A 22171-nucleotide genomic window follows, 5' to 3' on the forward strand; every position below is an offset into this window, starting at 1 on the left:
GCTAGTTGTGTGGAATGTATGTGAGGGAAGTAAAGATCAATTTAATGTTTTGACAATAGTCAACTCATGATTGACTATATGTCTTGCAGCATCAATTTTCTTTGTGGCTGTTGTGTTTCTTCTCCTTCTTTCCCCTTGTGAGGGCCTGCACAGCAGGGTTGTCAAAATTTTATTGGGTGGGGAAAAGGTGTGTATATGACCTCAAATGCATATCAGGGGATTTGGTTGGAATTGATTTTTCTATGCTAGATCAATGCTCTCAAATAAATGATAAAATTCCTAGCCATAGTTGAAGATTGTTAACTGCCTGTAGTAATCAAATCCCAAAGAACCATGTCATTTGCAGTATGTTTGTTTATATCTAATAGCTGAATGAAAATTTAAGTAATCAATGTTTGAGTATTGTAAAACCAGGCTGATTATCATGGCCTACAGACTGCTAAGTGGTGGTAGGATTTACTTGTCTACTTTTCTTTGTGCATATGCAGAAGATTGATTTAATGTTAAGGGATAACATTTGTCACTTATTAACCACTATTGACTTGCACTGAAAGATGCCATCTTCCTCAAATTCTTTCATCATATTAATTACTCTTGGAAAAGAATTGACATTATATGCAAAATGATGATTTTGTAGGAAATATTCTTAAATAATGCAACCAAGAACTACAGAAGTGGTAAGTATAAAATTCTGTTGATTGTACTCTATAGAAAATTCTTTGGGTAGAAATTCCCATCGGAGCTATTGATGAAAATGAATTCATGGGAAGAGTCTTGGATAAATCATAAAAACTATACAATTTATAAGTTATTCAAAATGCGAAGTGATCAAAATCCTTATATTGTTGCCTTCTGGTTAAACCCCAGAATTCATTTGTTTGTAATGGAAATGTGCAAAAAGAAACATTCTAAGATCTTTTTTCTGGGCCCAGTATGATTGAAATATGTTCAAGATAATATTGTGTAAGGTTTGGTAAAAATTAATCAGAAGATAATATTTTGTGTAAGGTTTGGTAAAAAATAATCTGAAGATAATATTTTGTGTAAGGTTTGGCAAAAATTTATCTGAACTTGATTAACACATGCTGTAGGATGAACTTACAAGCAATGAGAACCTCTTCTTTGGGTTGTCTCAAGTACTGCAGAAAATTCCAAAAGACATTGGTAAGTATCTAAACTAAATACATATCAAATCTTTGTTGTTTTCCTCTATGGTAGAATTATAATGTTGCCCAATTATTTATTGTGAACATTAGAATTCAAATTCGGTTTTTATTGTTTTGGGTTTGAGATCGGGTACTTTGCCACTTTTGCTTCAAACCAAAGAAGTTATCTGTTGAGTCTTCAAAATGTACCAGTGGAAGGAGGAGTCAGATGATTGTGGCTAGTGTTGTTCTTCTAAAAGAAGCTCTAGAAGCCTTGCCTTTGCTTTCAGAGGTACATGGTATTTGAACTGCTATGCACATAATTACACAGCAGTCAGCAAATGGTTAGGGTTTTCATAGAATGTAATTTTTGCTCAATATGTCCCAAACTTGCAGGTTTTGAAGAATGCTAAAAGCTTCCTTCTCTGCAAGATACACAAATCAATTTGTGAAAATGAAACGTACGGCCTTATTAAAACTAGGTGTGATATTTATATTCGTTTACACACTAGAGCCCTATCTTTGGCATTGAGCTTAAATGTCTTCTATATGTCATTTACTTCTTTTGAATTGCAAAATAATAATTTAGAAGTAAATTTTTGACTTTTATTAGCCTATCTGTTGTGTTTATGCACCATTTGCTCATACCTAGCTGATTTCGTATTCACTTTTGATCAAATGAATTTTTAATGTTCCTAAGAATAAGAACTTGCAAATGTCCATTCATTCTTCTATGGAAAAATAAGAGTGACATTTTCTTTTTTTCTTTTTTTGGGAAAATATGGCTTAGCTTTCAAATGAAATAAAACACATAAAAACTTCTTTCCCACTCTTTGATCACCTAGATCTTGGAAGGGCGGGGTGAGAGCATATGGTTTTTCAGATTACAAGGTATTAAAAGTAAACTATTGAAAGAAATGCATTAGGCAGAAAGCCAGTCAAACCAATTATTTAATGGAATACATGCAATATAGAAAAGTAAACATCCACTTATTTAGCAGGAATTAAAATGGCACATCCACTTGTAGTGGGAGAGATTATACAAATTAAAATGAAAAGCAAGCTCCTTCTACTTATCTAGTGGTGGGTGATAACAACAAACCACTTATTCGGTGGGGCAAGTATCAACAATAAACCTTGATAAATCTTACTAGTGGCGCTACCATCCACTGTTCAAATGTAAATGTATGAAAGATAGAGCATTGGGCGGAATGATTATCCAAAACATTTACAAGTTAGCACATATGCATCATAATCACCAAAATGAGGATGGCTGCTAATAACGAAATAAGAAAATTAAACTACTGAAACACCCCAAAGGTATCCCAAATCATGAATAGACCAACCTAACTTGAAACAACAACAATATACCTTAGTGATGTTAAATGCGGTCATTGGTACAAGCCTGATGCACTGAAAATACACTACTACGGGTCTGAACAGCAAGCAAACACCCCAAAAAACTCACCGTTTTTTGTCTAACACACCCAACATGAGCAAAGGCTTAAATATCACTTCAGACTTCATCAAGCACACTCCAAAATCATAGTAAGTGATGTTATAACAAACTGAACTCACACTGAGAGCACATTGGAAACTCCTGATCACTGAAATTTTATTAAGTCTGAAAACTAATAAGATCCTCCAGAACTAGAATTTGCATTGTAAGTCCTAAAGATTTGAAATCCATCTCAAACATCCTAACATTATACATGGAATGTAAGTTAAAGTATAAGAAAATAAATGTCCAAGTATTAATGTCACTTATGCTTAAATGTTTATTTCATGTATGGTCTCCTGTAATCATGCCAACATCAAAAGTTCAACTCAAAAAATTTGCAACTATCCTCCAAGGATTTAGACGCTTGCAACCCATAAGAAATACCCTAAAAATGGGTAGTGAATCAACTTGAAAATTCCTAAGCTACCAGGTACAACTAGTAATAGGGTCATGGTACTTTTCCAACAACTTAAATCTGTATCCAAACAATTTTTTACATCCTGCAAATGTAAACAATAATGGCATCCCAGACAACATATTAAAAAACAAACTCAAAAATTTTATCCATGAAACTTTAACAAGGAATAATATAACTAACATGAGGTGTATGACCAACAAAGAATCTCCTCAAATCACCCTCAAATAATTTTAGCAAACTCCACAAAGATTTTCAAATCAAAACCAAACTTGAAGCTTTAATCTATACTATGGTGGCCTCTAGATGAAACCACACCAGTATAGCTAGAGATTATCTTTCAAACCCAAAACTAGAAATCTCAAGAGGGGTTTCATTCCCAAAAGATTGTGGAAGAACTTCTAGGTTCAATTCAATAGCATAATAGTATCAATCAACAAGATATCCACTAAATGAGACCCAACACCTACTTTTATAGTTTTTCAGAGGGAATAAACTAATTTAAAATATGATAATTCACTCTATTTCCCTAACAAAGACCTTTTTGAAATAATAGTAACATTTTATGTCCAAAGGCCCCTTAACCAGGCATTTAACTTTTAAAACTCTTAATCCCCTTTCCATTGAGCTATTACACTAATTTGTCCTTTTAATACTTCTTAATAGTAGACAATATTAAAGTAATTATTGTTATATTTAATCGTCATATTTGTAATATTAGAAACTTTCCATTTCTCAATTCATGATTGTTTCTGTTTTAGAAACATCGTCATGTAATTTGTTATTTATGGAGCCTTTCGTCTCCATTGTAAATAATCTATTTACCATTTCAGACAACATTAGTGAAATATTAATTAATAGCTCAATAACTCACCTAAGTTGTGGAAAAAACTGCAACAACTTAGGAATCTAATTCTGATCACACAATGAAGAAAATGCATTAGGATAATGATTGGAGCCAATTCATTGATTTACTAAAAATAGACGTACTCTCCACGAAGTTTGGAGTACACCCTAGATGTTAGAAAACACTTTTGAGAGTGTTCTACTGCTCCATACTGTCCACTAAGCTCATTGCCAAAAATAGAATTCCTGAAATGTCAAACTTGCATCCTCCAAGAAGTTTTGAATTCTCCCCAACACACCTAGGAGCATATAAGAAAACTCAGAAACTAGCCAAAGTCTCATGAAGCAATATTGCATATAATTGGGACATTACATAATGTTTCATTTAGATGGCTACTTTAATAATAATATATAAGTTGCCCTTTTGAAAAGATGATTGGACCCAACTTAAAATACTATAATTGAATTATTTCCATTATTTGTCACTTCATGTATAGGAAATAAAAATAAGCTCCAAGTCTTCGCTTATTTCCTTCATTCTCAAGAAGGGAACATGATAGTTCATTCTTCCCACAATTGCTTTCCCTCAAGCTTGTGTTACTGGGTTTTCCTTGTTACCTTGCCAATTTGGGTATTATCTATTTTGAGTCTACATACTAGTTCGTTGTGAGCTATGGTGTGGCTAGTGTTTAGGATTTGGCCTATGGGTTTATCCCAGATGAACTTGGGAGAACTCATAAATAATTTCTACAATATTTCAAAATCTATTGCAATCCCACAACAGTTTGGCCCATTTTAAAAATTATTTTGTACTTTCTAAAACTATTTTTGGAATCCCCTTTTCACAATTTGTTTGTTTGGTATCTCATATCATCTAAGTTTTGCATTTATATTTTGAGGAAAGGCTTTGAATGGTATTCAAGAAGAATGGATTGAATAGCTTGGAAAAAGGATTTGTAGGGTGAGAAAGTAGCAAGACCTCCAATATATGAAGACAACCTTACTATTTTTCATGACCCTAATAGATTGTATGAATCGGATCAAGTATCAATCACAAATTATGACATTAGTTGCATTTTGAGTATTATTCACAAGTTATTAATTTATATGCATATATATTTCATATTAGTGTATTTCTTATTTATATATCTATATTTGCTATTTAAAAATATATAATGAATATTATATATAGATATACAAATAACAAATATAGAAATATAATAATATGGATATGGATATTATGAATATTAATATCAGTTATAGTTATATTCACATTGATATTAATATATTTTATGTTTATATTTGATATTAATGTATTTTTATATTTCTTATATATACAATCATATTAATATATTTTTCATTTTTCATTTTTATTTATCTTTATATAGATGGATATTAGATATATGTATTTTATTTTACTATTGTAGACACCCAAAAATGGTCAACGCTTGCGGAGTCATACTTTAACAATTGCGCATTGCCTCATTTTAGGTTTTTGCGTTGCATTAACATTTCTCCTATGTCACGCACTTGGTCTTTATCATTTGCGAACATCGAGTCATTCTTCTACATTCTTCATTCATCTCGTCTTCGAATTTGGTCTTGTCGACAACATTATCCAGTCATGATTTTGATCAATTTTACTCTGTTGCATCAATGTGCGTATTCATTTGTCATCATTTTGGACATCGTTAATCCTAATTAGGGTTTAGTCCTCTTATCAATCTTGTCGATTTATCATCAATCCTTTAATCTTGTCGTTTTACGATCAATTTGTCATCGACCGTTGTCATGTTCGATCTTGTCATCTTGCAATCCATTTTGTTGTCGATCCTTGTCCACTTGTCAATTTTGTCATTTTGCGACCGATTTGTCATCGATCGTTGTCTGTCTCAATTATGTCAATTTGGATCAATTTGTCATTGTTCCTCGTTAATTGGCGCATTTTCTCAATCATTTTGTCGCATTGGTCATTTATCAAAATCAAATCATGACATTAATTATCTCTAATCAAGACCTAATTGTCATTTTCGCATTTCTAATTCGTCTTCTAGGGTTTTATGATTTAGTCATTTAACCTAATTCGCCATTTCTTCCTCTAGGATTACTAAATTACTTGTTAATCCTAAGTCTTCTTATTACAATTAAATCTTTATTTAATTGGCTAATTATTCTTCTTTGTGAATTGATTAATAAATGAAAAATTATTAATTAATTCACTAATTCCTAAATCCTATTTTTCATCAATTTCTAATTCCAATTTCCTAATTTTCATCAATTTCAATTTTCTAAATTCTCAAATTTCTAATTTCTTTTCCCTCCTATTTCATCTCCTAATTATATGGGAATGACATTTCAATTTGTCATAAATTGTCATAATTGACAATCAATCAATTTTGACATAGAATGTGTCATAATTTGTCATCAAATTGTCAATCAATCAAATTATGCATGGAAAGTGTATAATTTGTCATAATTTGTCATATTGATTTGCAATTTCCATTTGAATTGCATCATGCCAATTTTGTGATTTCTCCAATTTCTCTATAAATTGGATAATTTTTCTTCAATCATCCCCTTCAATTACTTCTTGAAATCCGAATTGCTGTCAAACTATCAAATTTTAGTTCTAGTACTCTTGAGCTTTTTGCTTTCAATTGTGAGGGCACTTGTAGGTGAGATCCACAAAACTATTGAAGAGGAAAGAACAACAATGGAGCTGCATGGAAGGAGTATTCAATCTTGGATCTGGTTTGCTTAATGTTTTTCTTTTGAATGCTTCATTTTCATACCTCTATTGAATGTGCATTGTGATTAGGTTCATTGCAATGGGTATTTCTTTGATTATGTTGTCATGTTTTGTATTTTGATTGATCTACTTGTTTTGATGATTCCTAATTTCTACGCTACATTAACTGGTGAACCCGACGTGAATACTAACCTTCTAACCCTTCTACTGTGTTTTGGAGTGCTTTTAAGTTGATTTGCAGGTCAAAAAACCCAAAAACAGGGCCGTGTAGTGCATTCTGGACACTTCTGCGCTTGTGTGAAGCATTCTGCGCCTGTGTTGAGACATCTTGCGCCTGTGTTGAAACATTCTGCGCTTGTGTTAGACATCTTGCGCCTGTGTCATGACTTCTGCGCCTGTGTAAAGTCCAGATCAGAGGTGAAAAATGCAGTTTTTACTTGAAAATTTTTATATGTTTTAGTAAATTGCAATTTTGAGGGTCTTCGGTGCATTTCTGGATAGATATGGTGCCCGAAAACATGATGAGACATCATTGATGTTTCCGAAATTTGGTTCTAGATTATTTGAATACCTTTCCAACGCATCAAACGGTTTGTAATTCGGAGCTAGGATGAGAAAGTTATGCCTTCTCAAAGTGGACTGAAATTGTAATCTGGTTTTCATAAATCAGATCATCTATGCTTTGGATTTTGGGTACTAATTATTTATGTAGGATCTTGGCATACGCATGACAAAGACTAAAAATCAAACTACTAACATGTGTTATGCAGATTCGATGGTCAAAGACAACAAATCAAACATCTAACTAGGGTTTTGCAGGTTGCCTTGGAGAAACAACCAAATTGTGTGTTTGAGATTTTTAATTAGGCACTTAGTGATTTATAAATAGGTGGAAATGAACCCTTGTTTGCTTTGTTTGTTAAGTATGACATTGGAGTAGGAGAGTATGCTCTCATCCTTCATAGGGTGATCAGAAATCCAGATCTTCGATATCATGCTTGTCTTGTTGATTGTTTGTCTCCATTAGAGGGCCTGCCTTCCCGACCACTTTGCTTTAGCAAGCGAGTGATAATCGTGAGAAGGGGACGACCCAAAGTGAGTACGGCTAGAATTCCTTGGCATTCTAACTCACTATAAAAAAATACCCGATGAGCGAAAGCTTTGAAGGAAGTGTTACGTGGGAATTGTAGTTACTTGGGAAGTGATGCCCCTTGAAACTCTTTCTCATATCAACATCTAAGTAGGGCCTCTTGGTCTAAATCGTGCTTGCGCGACTACATTTGTTTGGTATCTTGATGGGCTTAATGTCTCAATCATGCTTGCATGACATCAAGGAGTAATGCTTAACAGAAATCCTTATTAAACACCTTGTTTTTAGAGGCCAAAAACCCTTCTAGTTGCTTGAGAAGGACAAATTCGGATACTTGGAAGAGATACAAGGTTCCAAGCACCAATGATGCAACAAAGTTTGACATATCAACCGACAATGCAATCACGATTCTATCCAGCCCAACAACAAGGCAATATCGGTCAAACTTATCATGATGATTTAAATGTCCAAATACAAAAACTAGAGGAGAAACTAGCTCAAGAAAAGGAGATATTGGAGCAAAAAGTGATAAACAGTGAGAAGATAAGATCTCAAATGTCCAAAATGTTTCGAAAATTTCCAGGTCAAAATCCAAATTTTGAGCCAATTGATGTAAGATCTCTTCTTGAACGATCAGACATACCAGCTCTCCTCTCGCAAATAGAGATGATGAAACAATTACAAAAAAGGAGACAACATCAATTTCAACATTATGTGCCTCCACAACAAGAACAAGGTGTTTACTATCAATCGGATTGTCAACCATCACAACCAATTGTTCAACATATGCAACCAACACAATCAATGGTCCAATTTCAACAATATGTCCAACCAACTATACAATGTCAACAAATGGTTCAACCAATGGTGGAATATCAATGTCAACAACCACAATCACCAATTCAAAAACAAAACTTGCAACATGCACCAAGCCGAATTTTGAACATGTCAAACCAAAATGATCAACATCTAGTTCAATATCAAAAAATGACATCAAATCAAAAACAAGTTCAAGTTCAATCAACATATCAATGTCAACAACCGCAACCAAACATTCAAAAACAAAGGTTGCAACACACACCAACCCAAGTTTCAAACATGTCAAAACAATTGAACCAAGTCCAAAATCAAAACATGACATCAAATCAAAAACAAGTTCAAATTCCAAGTCCAACTATGTCAAAACCTCGAAAGAAAGGTGGCCTTATTGCAATGCTCTTAAGGAAAAAACTAAGTGAGTCTTTTGAGGAAGATAAAGATAATACACTTATGTCTAGCAATGCCTCATCCCCCCGCAAGAAAATTGACTCTCCAGTGGCATCTATCCCTACACCTTTAAAAGTTTCACAAGAACCTTCCATATTGTCCTCATTAAACAATACACCCAAGGCTGCAATTATCCAAGAGCTATCCATAATTGATTGCCAAGATAATCCAATTCATGATGCACATCCTTGTCATGTTTCAGAAATACAAGACCCAATGCCACCATGCACTTTATTGCCATTACCTGTTTTAGAGGACCCCATTCGCAGTCCCTCTTCCTCATGTTCAACCATTGATTCCTTGCCAGAATCCATCGCAAATGTTCAAAGTGCATCCCCTTCATGCCAAAGCATTGATTCCTTGTCAGAATCCTCCATGCATATCCAAAGTCCAACCTCATGTCAAGAGGATAATTTAGAGCACGAAGAAATGAGTCCTAAAGCAAATCAAGATCAAGATCCTGAAACCTTATCACCCCATCCAATTGTTGACCAAGATCCCATTTCCCTAGACACTCATAATGATTCTCCTATTCTTGTCCATCATATCCAAAGTCCTATTGACACTCCATTCCTCGAGCAAGATCAAGATATCCCAGTTCATCCAATCCCAAAGGATCCCATTCCATTTAATGAGCAAAATGTCCTTTCAAATCCCATTGACATTCCACTTCCTCAGAAAGATCAAGATATCCCTTCCATCCTTTCCGATGATCCCATTGAAAGTCAAGAGCAAAGCACCTTTAAAGAAGATTCCAATGATCTTCCTCCTTGTCAAGATCAAATCATTCCTTCAGATCCTCCACAAGATCCACTTGTCCCTCCATCTCCACGTCCTAATCCAGCATATCCACTCCAAGAGGGCATTTCTTTTGATGATCCCATTATTTCTCCCATTCCATCTCTTGAAGAGCCTGTCATTGAACCATGTCCACTACATGATCCTAGTCCCCCTCATGATCCTGATACCCCTCATGATTCTAACGTGTCAGTGCAAGATGTTCATGAACCCCTGACATTAACAATGGGTTCTTCCACTTTGGTGCAATCCGATCCACTTCAAGATCTCATTATTTCTCTCATATCACATCCACCTCATAATGGACTCTCATCTTCTTCCCAAAGAAAAGAGTATCCTATTAGTCAAAATATTGATAAAGGCAAAGGGGTAGATCTCCATAAGCAAGAATCCCTTCATGTTAAAGAAGATCTTAATGGTCATGGCTACAAAGATCACACTCAAGGCGTTGGTATCCCTTCAAAGTCAAAATCCAAATGTCCACCTTCCCCATCATCCCTTCCATCCATTCTAGGTCCATATATCCCTCCATCTCCTATGCAACATCAGCAAAGGCACACATCTTGGAGAAACTTCCATCCATCCCACATGCCTCCATATCATTCCCGTCCACACCAACATTCATTCCCTCCTCCGAGCAATTTGGATGCCAAGCATAAAAGTCGTAAGTCTAGAAATCCACATGTATTCAAGGATCAACATGTCCAATATAATCGACATGTCAAAACAAAGAACAAATTGATCTATAAAGAAAAAGAAAAATCAAAAAGGCCACAAAGGCCCACTGAGCAAAATAAAGCAAGGTCAAAATATATATGGGTTCCTAAATCCCTTGTGCAAGCAATGCACTTAACTTACCACAAAAGCATGAAAAATCAAAAACCATGTGGATCCCTAAGAAGCTCCTTGAAGCACAAAAGCCTAAAGAAATATCCAACTTGGCATCCAAAGTTGCTATTCCTCCATCCAAACATTCCAAGTCTATTTCTCCATCACCTCCTTCATCAATTTTGGGCCCTTATGTCCCAAAATCCCACGCTATTCCTCCATCAAAATCTCAATATCCAACACCCACTTTTCCTCCATCAGTCCATCACCCCTCAAGGTGTGTGCCAATGTCGATCTTGCCTTCATTTCCATCCACTCAAGCCCAATTCTTCCAATACCCTATCCATTATCCAATGCATATTTTCCATCCTTCCATCCCTTTGATCCAATCCTTTGCATAAATCCTTGCCTTAGTTTCATATTATTTTCCATGTCCTTATCCTACCAACATCTTTGAGCATACTTTCAAAGGTCATGGTCCATTTTTTTCTCAAGGCTACTATCCAAACAAAAAGACACTTGAGTCCTTCCTCCATCCCTATCATGTATGTGTCCGTCTTCTATTGAAAAAGCTCAAAAATACCAAAAAATCAAAAAAAAAAAAGACAAAAGAAAAGAAAAAAAATAAAGAAAAATAATTCGTCCACTGGTGAAAACCTGGCAAATAGGCGCCTTGGGCAAGTACCGTGATTAAAACCTGGCAAACAGGCGTCATGTGTAATCTATGAAATTCTTGCACACCACACTTGGGGGCAGGTTTCCTCCATATCCTATTGCCCTTCATTATCCTATCATACCCCTGTCATTACCCTTCATATCCTATTGTCCCTCATGTCCATTTCCTCTTTCCACCTTTGATCTTGACAAGGCTGAGGATCTTCATGAGCATCACACATCTTGTTTGCAGCTTTTAGTCTATCATAGCTTTTGGTCATTTATCCATTTGCTTATTACAACCTTTCATCCATATTCCCTGTCTTATTGCAACTTTCTACCATTATCCCGTAGCCAATCCCGACCTTCAGTCCATGTCCCTTATCCATTCTTGGTCTTGCTTATCCTATCCATATCTTATCGCTATCCATACACTCTTTTTGTCCCTTGATCTTGATTTGACATAAAGCCGCAAAATTTAAACATGGTTTCAAAATCCTCTTGACATGTCCCTCATGCCATTTCATTGCTATACATTGTCATATCCAGTCTCTTGTCCCATCACACAATAGCCCTTGAAAATTGCATCCACGTTGTCTCCATAATAAAAGGCCTTTATCTTCCTTCTATCCACCAACATTTCAGCAAGCCTATTTATTCACCTATCATATTCCTTTCCTTGCTAGACACTGGGGGCAAAATCTCTAAAAAAGTCATAAAAATTGAAAAAAGTCCTGAAAAAATCTCATAAAAATTGAAAAATGTCCTGAAAAAAAAATCCATAAAAATCAAATAATGTCCTGAAATAATTCAAAAAAATCAAATAATGTCCTGAAATAATCCAAAAAAAATTGAAAAAATGTCTTGAAAAAAGTCAAAAAAATCAAATAAAGTCCTGAAAAAAAAGTCTTAAAAAATTGAAAAAAGTCCTGAAAAAATTCAAAAAGTCCTGAAAAAAGATCAAACAAAATCGAATAATGTCCTGAGAAAATTCATAAAAATCGAATAATGTCCTGAAAAAATTCATAAAAATCAAATAAAGTCCTGAAAAAAATGAACACAAAAAAATTGTAAAACATCAAAAAGTATAAAACTCCCAATAAAGTATTCCCTTTGTGCATTGACAGATCACTGAGCATTCATCCAACGACACTTGCAATCAATCAAACACTGTGCTTTAATGAAATCATGCATTACCAGATGAACTTTTCAATCAAAATCAAACATTCAAACTGATCACAATTGTCTTATCTCAATCAAATATCGACATCAAATCATTTGTCCTTGTCACATTATCATGGGTCTTATACAGGGTGTGGTATACTCGAAACCAGACTGTGTCCTGTCTTAGACGGGGTACCTCATTTCCTGAAACCAGACAGCATGATCGTCCTAACAGCACGTTCAATTTTTGACAATAAAGATCAAGATGTTTGTTTGATTTGCTTGAATTTGTGAGTCTTATCTTTTTATTGATTTATCTTTGGCTTCGATCATGTTCCTATGTTGCTCGATGAGGTCACTGAGTGATTTAGAGTGACCGGGATGGCTCATGGTCTCTTTCTTTGATTGTGATTGTCATTTATGCTGTGTCTGTCTTTCGCAAATCGGGTTGCATTTCAGCTCTGGCCTTCAATGCCATGATGCTACGCATCCATTTTGCTAAATAAAAATAAAGGTTCTCACCTACAAAGTGCATTACTGAAAGCAAATTTTTCATCATCTCTAACTGTCTTCTATCTCATTTTCTTTTTTCTTAACACTTCTTCCGTCCGGTCGGATAGTCAGTTCGGTCTAGTGCTCCGATATCCAAGCACATATGATGCATCCTGCATCCATTTGGTTAGTACATTTGCATTCCATCACATATTACATCAAACATTTATCCATTTCATTTCATAAATACATCAAAAATCAATAAAAATGCATTCATACATGTTCATACACAAGTGCATAAGTCATCCATACATGAAAAAAAAAATAACTACAAATCATTGCATCCCATCATATCGATGCATATCATATCACATATCATAATAATGTCGGAGTACAAAATCGGACTGTCTGTCCTAAGTATGGCCCGCAGGCTGACTACAAAATGGCAAACTACATATGTCCATTGTCTGTCATAAGGAGCACGTGCCTCTGTCACTGGGTGCTCCCTCTGTCACTGGGTGCTCCCTCTGTCCTCAGTGCTCCCTCTGTCCTCCTCATCCCCGCAATGTCCCGTAAGCCATCAAAATTCATGAAATTCAAAACATGGGTTTTGAGATACATACCGCTACTCCTGCGTCCTCCGATCGTCTGAATGTGCGTACACGTTCCCCAAGGTGATCCGCCATTGGAACGTTCGCCATCTGTCTGCAAGTGTCCTTGTCCAGAGCAACAAATCCTCCTCTTTAGCTAGTGCAAATGAGTCATTTTCACCCTCTTGGTCCCATTTATAGCTCTTTGTCATTGCATAGATGGATGTGCGTCCTCTCCATCTTATGTTGGTCGCGGTCTTGTGCACCTGATATCTGATTTTCAGTCCGTTCGATCCTAGCATTTTTTATCGATCAATTGGCCTCTTTTCTGCATGTTTCCGGCCAATTCCTCGAGGGGGCATGCATATGTCATTATTATTGTCTGGGGCATTTTCATTATTGTTCTTTGAAACAACGCTTAAAATCGCATTGTCTCAAAGAGGGGCAAAATGTAGACACCCAAAAATGGTCAACGCTTGCAGAGTCATACTTTAACAATTGCGCATTGCCTCATTTTAGGTTTTTGCATTGCATTAACATTTCTCCTATGTCACGCACTTGGTCTTTATCATTTGCAAACATCGAGTCATTCTTCTACATTCTTCATTCATCTCGTCTTCGAATTTGGTCTTGTCGACAACATTATCCAGTCATGATTTTGATCAATTTTACTCTGTCGCATCAATGTGCGTATTCATTTGTCATCATTTTGGACATCGTTAATCCTAATTAGGGTTTAGTCCTCTTATCAATCTTGTCGATTTATCATCAATCCTTTAATCTTGTCGTTTTACGATCAATTTGTCATCGACCGTTGTCATGTTCGATCTTGTCATCTTGCAATCCATTTTGTTGTCGATCCTTGTCCACTTGTCAATTTTGTCATTTTGCGACCGATTTGTCATCGATCGTTGTCTGTCTCAATTATGTCAATTTGGATCAATTTGTCATTGTTCCTCGTTAATTGGCGCATTTTCTCAATCATTTTGTCGCATTGGTCATTTATCAAAATCAAATCATGACATTAATTATCTCTAATCAAGACCTAATTGTCATTTTCGCATTTCTAATTCGTCTTCTAGGGTTTTATGATTTAGTCATTTAACCTAATTCGCCATTTCTTCCTCTAGGATTACTAAATTACTTGTTAATCCTAAGTCTTCTTATTACAATTAAATCTTTATTTAATTGGCTAATTATTCTTCTTTGTGAATTGATTAATAAATGAAAAATTATTAATTAATTCACTAATTCCTAAATCCTATTTTTCATCAATTTCTAATTCCAATTTCCTAATTTTCATCAATTTCAATTTTCTAAATTCTCAAATTTCTAATTTCTTTTCCCTCCTATTTCATCTCCTAATTCTATGGGAATGACATTTCAATTTGTCATAAATTGTCATAATTGACAATCAATCAATTTTGACATAGAATGTGTCATAATTTGTCATCAAATTGTCAATCAATCAAATTATGCATGGAAAGTGCATAATTTGTCATAATTTGTCATATTGATTTGCAATTTCCATTTGAATTGCATCATGCCAATTTTGTGATTTCTCCAATTTCTCTATAAATTGGATAATTTTTCTTCAATCATCCCCTTCAATTACTTCTTGAAATCCGAATTGCTGTCAAACTATCAAATTTTAGTTCTAGTACTCTTGAGCTTTTTGCTTTCAATTGTGAGGGCACTTGTAGGTGAGATCCACAAAACTATTGAAGAGGAAAGAACAACAATGGAGCCGCATGGAAGGAGTATTCAATCTTGGATCTGGTTTGCTTAATGTTTTTCTTTTGAATGCTTCATTTTCATACCTCTATTGAATGTGCATTGTGATTAGGTTCATTGCAATGGGTATTTCTTTGATTATGTTGTCATGTTTTGTATTTTGATTGATCTACTTGTTTTGATGATTCCTAATTTCTACGCTACAACTATATTTTTTCATTATTTATCAACGAAAATCCTTATATACATAAATTTTAAATGTTTTGTATGGATGAATTCAAAATGAACACAATCCCCAATTTTTTTGTGACCAATCCTGTGAATCGAAACCCAATCCCCAAGTATCTTTGTGCCTTTAGATGTAACATATTCCATGAGGAGATTCTTCCAATGCACCATGTACTCTTTGATGCTCTTGTTCCTCAACTTCTCTTTGATGTTGATGATGGCTTCAAGAACTATGAAATGTCCCCCTTACTTTTTTTCTTTTCAGTTTTAAACATCACAAAGCACCTATTAAGGTTAGGAAAGAGAAATACAATTCTTCTGAAATGTAACCCTTCCACTTTCTGATCACCAAGAACCCAGTGCAGGTGAGGTGAGAGCATATGGTGATTAGCGGATTGTTAGCTCCAAAGACAAACTGAAAGTACAATGCTAGGTGGCAAGCCAACTCCTTCCGCTTGTTCAGTGGGCAAGAACAACTTAAATGTAAAATCACTCTACCACTTTTCAGCGGGAGGACAATGTTACAATTTTGAAAATAAGATCATTCAACCACTTATTCAGTGGGAGGACTGAGAAACCAATTGAAAGTAATAGATAGGCGGCTAAGCTAGCCTCTTCCACTTCTTCAATGGGAATAAAAAATGTAAAATGCAATAAAACAAAGGCTGATCAGTACTACTGATTTCAGCGTTACAATGAGAGCATTAGCTTGCAGATTACAATAGGAAATTGATATCCAAACACACCAAAATGTTAGGAATTGATCTTCTAACAAATATGAGCTATCCAACATATGAAAAGTATCCAAACAGGTAAATAACTCGGATGTGATATAAAGAACAACAAACTGAAATAACAAACCAGCAAGAAGAGAAATCACCTAGATGCTCATAACTTTGCCCACACAACTCCGAATGACTTGAAATCAAATGCAAATGATCCCTAGAGAGGAGGCGTCCAAGCCATGACCAACCACCAGCCGCAAATCTTATCAACACATTAATGCACGATTCCCAAGGCATTCACATACATGGTATGACCAAGTAAGGAGGGCAATTTTGTTTATAAAATCCAAATCAATGCCAAAAAATACGAAACTTAGCAAAGGAATCGCCTAACCAAGAGGAAAACATAGGAAGAATACCCAAAAGTAGCAATTGAACTCTCAGAGACTTGTGAATGAATTTCACGATCAGCTCCATATGAAACAGAAAACTCCAGAACTGAAAACAACATTCCAAAATCAGAAAGCATCATATAACTTTATCTTCGCTGAGCTCAATCTGATTCTCAGGATGAGAAACAATCATAGTATTCAGCGAGGGGCTTTCTTTCAAGCACAAAACTGAAGGAGGCTAGGAGGTATGCATCCCTCAAAGTAGGAGACTAAAATGATTTCGGCAGCACTTCGTTATGATAAGCAATAGATGGTCTCAAATGAAGGCCAAGGCACTTATTTATAACTTCCTCCCAACTCGAACCTCCTTTTCCCTCCAATGTGGGACTAAATAGTGACATTCGAATTCACTTTAATTTGCATTTCATTTCATCCCTCACCAAGTCGTCCCATTTTGCCTAGACAAGACTTTTTATTAAAAATGCAAATAATACATAATATGAGCGCCCAACATATAATTGAGAAAATGACTTTTAATATAACTTAAGTAATCCCTTTAATAAATCGTCCATTTTTGCCTTAGGTTATAATTCAACTTAAAACACCATTTTCCATCAAATACTAAACTTGCCAAAACAAGTGTAATGTCCCCACTTTAGCAGTTGACCAAGTGTATGTGCATTAGCCTAGCTCTACATGGTCCCGAGGGCTAACGAAGAGTTTAAGGGGATCCTGGAGTGTTTTGGCCTAGTCATTTCCAGTTTGGGCTAAAACAGAGTTGATTTACTTAGTTTCAGGCATACTTACTATTTTTAGTAAGTCAGCAGGACACAACGGAGGCTAGCTTTGGTGATTGGATTTGATACTCCTCGATGAGAGCTTTCCGACGAGCTATCACTCGTGCTATTCGGAGCCCGATTGCTAATATATTTTAACGCCTGAAGTGTTATTAAAGTAACATTTAATTTAATTGTAAAATATTAAAGTGTTACTTTAATATTTATTTTATTGGGATGTGTGCAAATCAAAGGGGCACCCAAGGGAGACATAAGTGAATATTTTAATGTGTTTTATATTGCACATCTTTTATCCCACATTGCTCAAGTGAGTTGGGTCGACCCTTGGAGAAAGAATAAAAGGAAGCTTTTGTGGCTTCATTCAGCCTGTTGAATATGAGAAGAAATTGATGTGTGAGTTGCAGATCCGTTCTTGGCATTAGAGGACGTCTATCCTCTCTTGTGACATTCTAGACGTCATTCCCTTGGGGTTTGACCTTTGGAATCCATTGCTATCAACTTCATTAACAGGCAGATTGGGTGCATCTCCAGCTACAGTTAGATTTGGTGTTTTGCTCATACCTTCTTCACTTCTTGACCAATGCTTATGCCATTCTGAAGGGATGATTTTATGAAGATATTGGACTGATTGAAGACTAATTAATACTGTAGCAGCACTGCAGTGCAGCACTATTCACGTTACTGTAGCATGGCACTATTCACGCTACTGTAGTGTGGCACTATTCACGTTACTGTAGCACGACACTATTCATGTTACTGTAGCAGCAAGATGGGAAGTCATTGTTGGAACATTATGTCAAAAATGCTGGAGTATTTAGTGAGTTGAAAAATCTGCTATGTATTTGACTTTACTAATTCTGGAAATAATATCATATCAGCAGTAGTTCAATCTTCATGTTGCATATTATTGTAATTTCCTTCTAGTAATTGTTATGTGATTTTAAACCTATGCAAAGACTTAAAAACAAACAAACATTTCATTTCCGAAGCCATAAGAGGTTTAAACATTAAACGGAGAAATAAGGAGTTGGATGCAAACTGTTTGACTAAATTCCTATCAGTAGTTGGTTTAGTTTTTGGGCATTCTAGGGTGTCCATTACAGCGGTATCAGAGCTTGTTTTTCCTGCCATCCTGTGAGGGTTTCATGCATCCAGCACATCAGTATTACTTGAGGAGAAACAGGTCAAACACAAACTTATAGAATTCACCAGAGATTGAAGAGGAGGGTGACCCTTTTTCAGCACCAGCCATGGGTGACAGAGATGGGGAAAGGGGAGAACCTAGCACTAGGGAGATGCTCAGTGATCTTGCTAGGGGTCAGAGGGAGCTCCAGGCTACATTGTAGCAGATGGCTATAGCCATTACACAACATGTGATGAGAGAAGATCAAGGCAATAATGGCAACCAAGGTAATAATACCAATCAGGGTAATAATGCTAACCAGGGAGGTGGACCGGGTAATGGAGGCAATGGAGATGCATCGGTTAACAGGGGAACCAGTACATATGCTAGAGCAGGTTCTTCTACTACGAGACCACTCATGCCACAGTTTCCTCTGAGATAGAATGACCAGAATAATGCCGCTCCTACACAGCAAGAGATTCAAGATATGATTATGGATGATTGGAGGGACTCTAGCCCTGAGTTACAGGCTGAGATGACATTCAGGGAATATATGGATGTTAGACTCAAGAATATGCCCATGAGAGGAAATCGACAACAGAATTATGAGATGAGGAAGAAGTTGGGAAAGTTGTCTATTCCATACTATGATGGTACAGGAAGGCTTCAGCACGGACATGGGTCCAGAAATTAGATACTTATTTCCAGCTTAATCCCATGCTTGAGGAGGATGCGATTAAGTATGCTGCATTGCACTTGGATGGGAGTGCACACGAGTGGTGGCACCATGGTATGGTCACATTGGGCCATAACCAGATAGACACATACATAGAGTTCACTGAGAGGTTGATTGACAGGTTTGATACGAAGGATCCAAAACTCCATTTCAAGGAGTTAGCCCAGTTGAGACAGTGGGGTCCTATCGACAGTTACATCTCAGATTTCCAGAGTCTATCAGTGTTGGTTACAGACATTTCAGAGAGGAGGTTGATTGTACTATTTGTGGATGGGTGAAGGGACATGATTCTCTCACATTGTAGGATGCCATTCGGAAGGCGAGAGATCTTGCACCTTCCGCTTCTAGGAGTAAGTTCACTCCTAAGGATCCACACTTCAAGAAGGATAAGGGTAAGAAACCTCTACATAGGGATTCTCAGCCTCAGAAAAAAGAATCAAAGAGGTTAGACAATGAGACATTGAACGAGTTGAGGCAGAAAAAACTATGTTTTCAGTGTAGGGAACCGTGGGATTTATCTCACAAGTATCCACTGAAGGCTAAGGCTAACCAGATGGAGTACTACTCTGCTGAGGAGTCACAATCAAACGATGAGGAGCAGCAGTCAGAGTTTGATGGTGAGAGCAGTGCCACTGAGGAGGGTTCAGGGGATGAGAAGTCCCTAGCTAGATTGACAGGTGCTCAAAAGGCAATTACTTTTAAGGTGCGTGGCACCATACAAGGACAAAAGGTGGTTGCTTTGCTGGACACTAGGGCCACACATAATTTCATAGATTCATAGTTAGTGGCTAGGAGAGGGTGGCAAACTGAAGAACATTCAGGATTCCGAGTCATGGTAGCTAGTGGTCACAAGTTACTATGCACACAAAAGATTACAAATCTTCGCATCAGATTGGGAAATGGTTATGAGCTCCAGGATGAGTTCTATGTTGTGGACATGGGTGATTATGATGTTATCTTAGGGATGACTTGGATGGCATCGTTGAGAGAGTTTACTCTCAACATGGAGAGAGTAAAGATGAGGTTCCAGCAGGAGGGTAGGACTGTGGTACTCAGAGGATTATCAGATGGCAGTTGTAGGGCAGTTTCTTTGAGGAGGATGGAGAGGTTGTTCAGACATGATGATGTTGAGTGGGTAGCGGAGTGCTTGATTATGCCAGCATCACCAGAGCCACAGGTTAAGAGTCATCCGCCTGATATGCAGGACATCCTTGATAGACATGCCAAGGTATTTGGCAGTATTCCACATGGCGTTCCTCCAAATAGGGGGATAGAGCACGTCATTGAGTTAGAAGAGGGGGCTAAGCCCATTATGATCACGCCCTATCGTCATCCGAAGAAACACAAGGATGAGATAGAGAAAGCCATCAAGGAGTTGTTGGAGATGGGGCACATTAGGCCAAGCAAAAGCCCTTTTGCTTCAACAGTTGTTTTGGTTAAGAAGAAGGATGGAACAATGCGCATGTGCATTGACTACAGGGCCTTGAACAAGAAAACCATTAAGAACAGGTACCCCATTCCAAGGATAGATGAGCCGATAGATGAGCTACATGGGGCATGCTTCTTCACAAAGATAGATTTGAGATCAGGGTATCATCAGATCAGTATGAGGGCAGAGGACATTGAGAAGACAGCTTTTCGGTGTGACTATGGTCATTTCGAGTTTCTGGTTATGCCATTTGGGCTAACCAATGCTCCTGCTACTTTTCAGAGTTGCATGAACCAGGTGTTCAGGGGGCAATTGAGGAGATTTGTTTTGATTTTCTTTGACGATATTTTGGTCTTTAGCAAGACATGGGAGGAGCATTTGCAGCATCTTGAGGAGGTGCTATCTATCTTGGAGAGAGAGTCACTGTATGCCAAGGAGTCTAAGTATGAGTTCGAGATGATAGAGCTTTTGTACTTTGGTCATATTATCAATGCAAAGGGAGTTCGGATGGATCCTGAAAAGATTAGAGCTATTGTTGACTGGCCCACGCCTACGAACCTTACTCAGCTTAAGGGGTTCTTTGGCTTATGTGGTTTTAATAGGAGGTTTGTTAAGGGGTTTTCTCAGACAGCTGCTCCCTTGACAGATCTTACTAAGAAGGGGGCCTTCATGTGGACAAGGGCAACATAGAGGTGTTTTGAGCATTTCAAGCAGGTGATGTCTTCATGTCCAGTTCTAGCTCTACCAAACTTCACGAAGCCTTTTGAGCTTCATTGTGATGCATCGGGTGATGGGGTTGGAGCAGTATTGATTCAGGAGAAGCATCCCATCGCTTTTGAGAGTAGGAAGCTCCGAGGTGTGGAGAGGAGCTATTCTATTTATGATCGTGAGATGTTGGCCATCATGCATGCCTTGGCCAAATTCCGATCCTACTTGGTTGGAGGGACGTTTGTGATCAAGACGAACCACAACAACATAAAGTATTTCATGAGCCAGCGAGACTTGAATTACAGACAGCCGAAGTGGGTCACTAAATTGCAGGCTTATGACTTTGACATTGAGTTTGTCAAAGGGAAGAAGAATGTAGTAGTTGATGCCTTATCTAGGAGACCTCACATTTGTGCTCTTGCAGAGATTACAGGAGATTGGAGGGATAAGATTATAGCAGAATATGTCGGAGATACTTGGGCTTCTGGTTTGATTTCAGGTACTATATAGGATGATCGCTATGAGGTGATAGATGGATTGATTAGGCTTCAGGACAGGGTTTATTTGATTCTGTCATCACAGTTGAGAGAGGCGATACTGAGGGCATTTCATGATGCGCCTACAACTGGGCATTCGGGCGTCTTCAAGACCTACAGGCAGATCCGAGAGCGGTTCTCATGGAGAGGGCTCAAGGATGATGTTCAGAGGTATGTCAGGGAGTGTGCAGTTTGTCTGCGGAATAAGGGAGAGCACACGTTTCC

At 37.0% G+C, this 22171-nt stretch overlaps 1 protein-coding gene across 4 annotated transcripts in view; it reads left to right on the plus strand.

Annotated features, from left to right (window-relative positions):
• Positions 1-22171, plus strand: part of LOC131063486 (DNA mismatch repair protein MSH4) — a 223565-nt gene that overhangs the window by 97628 nt on the left and 103766 nt on the right. For 3 of the 4 annotated variants that reach the window (XM_057997312.2, XM_057997315.2, XM_057997314.2), the window contains exons 9-11: positions 1092-1164; positions 1292-1437; positions 1542-1627. In XM_057997312.2, coding sequence (XP_057853295.2) covers positions 1092-1164; positions 1292-1437; positions 1542-1627 — 305 coding nt within the window. The remainder of the gene's footprint in view (positions 1-1091; positions 1165-1291; positions 1438-1541; positions 1628-22171) is intronic. The other variant, XM_057997313.2, reaches the window with a different exon arrangement.

This window comes from Cryptomeria japonica, chromosome 6 (genome assembly GCF_030272615.1).
Source record: "Cryptomeria japonica chromosome 6, Sugi_1.0, whole genome shotgun sequence".
Lineage (NCBI taxonomy): Eukaryota > Viridiplantae > Streptophyta > Pinopsida > Cupressales > Cupressaceae > Cryptomeria > Cryptomeria japonica.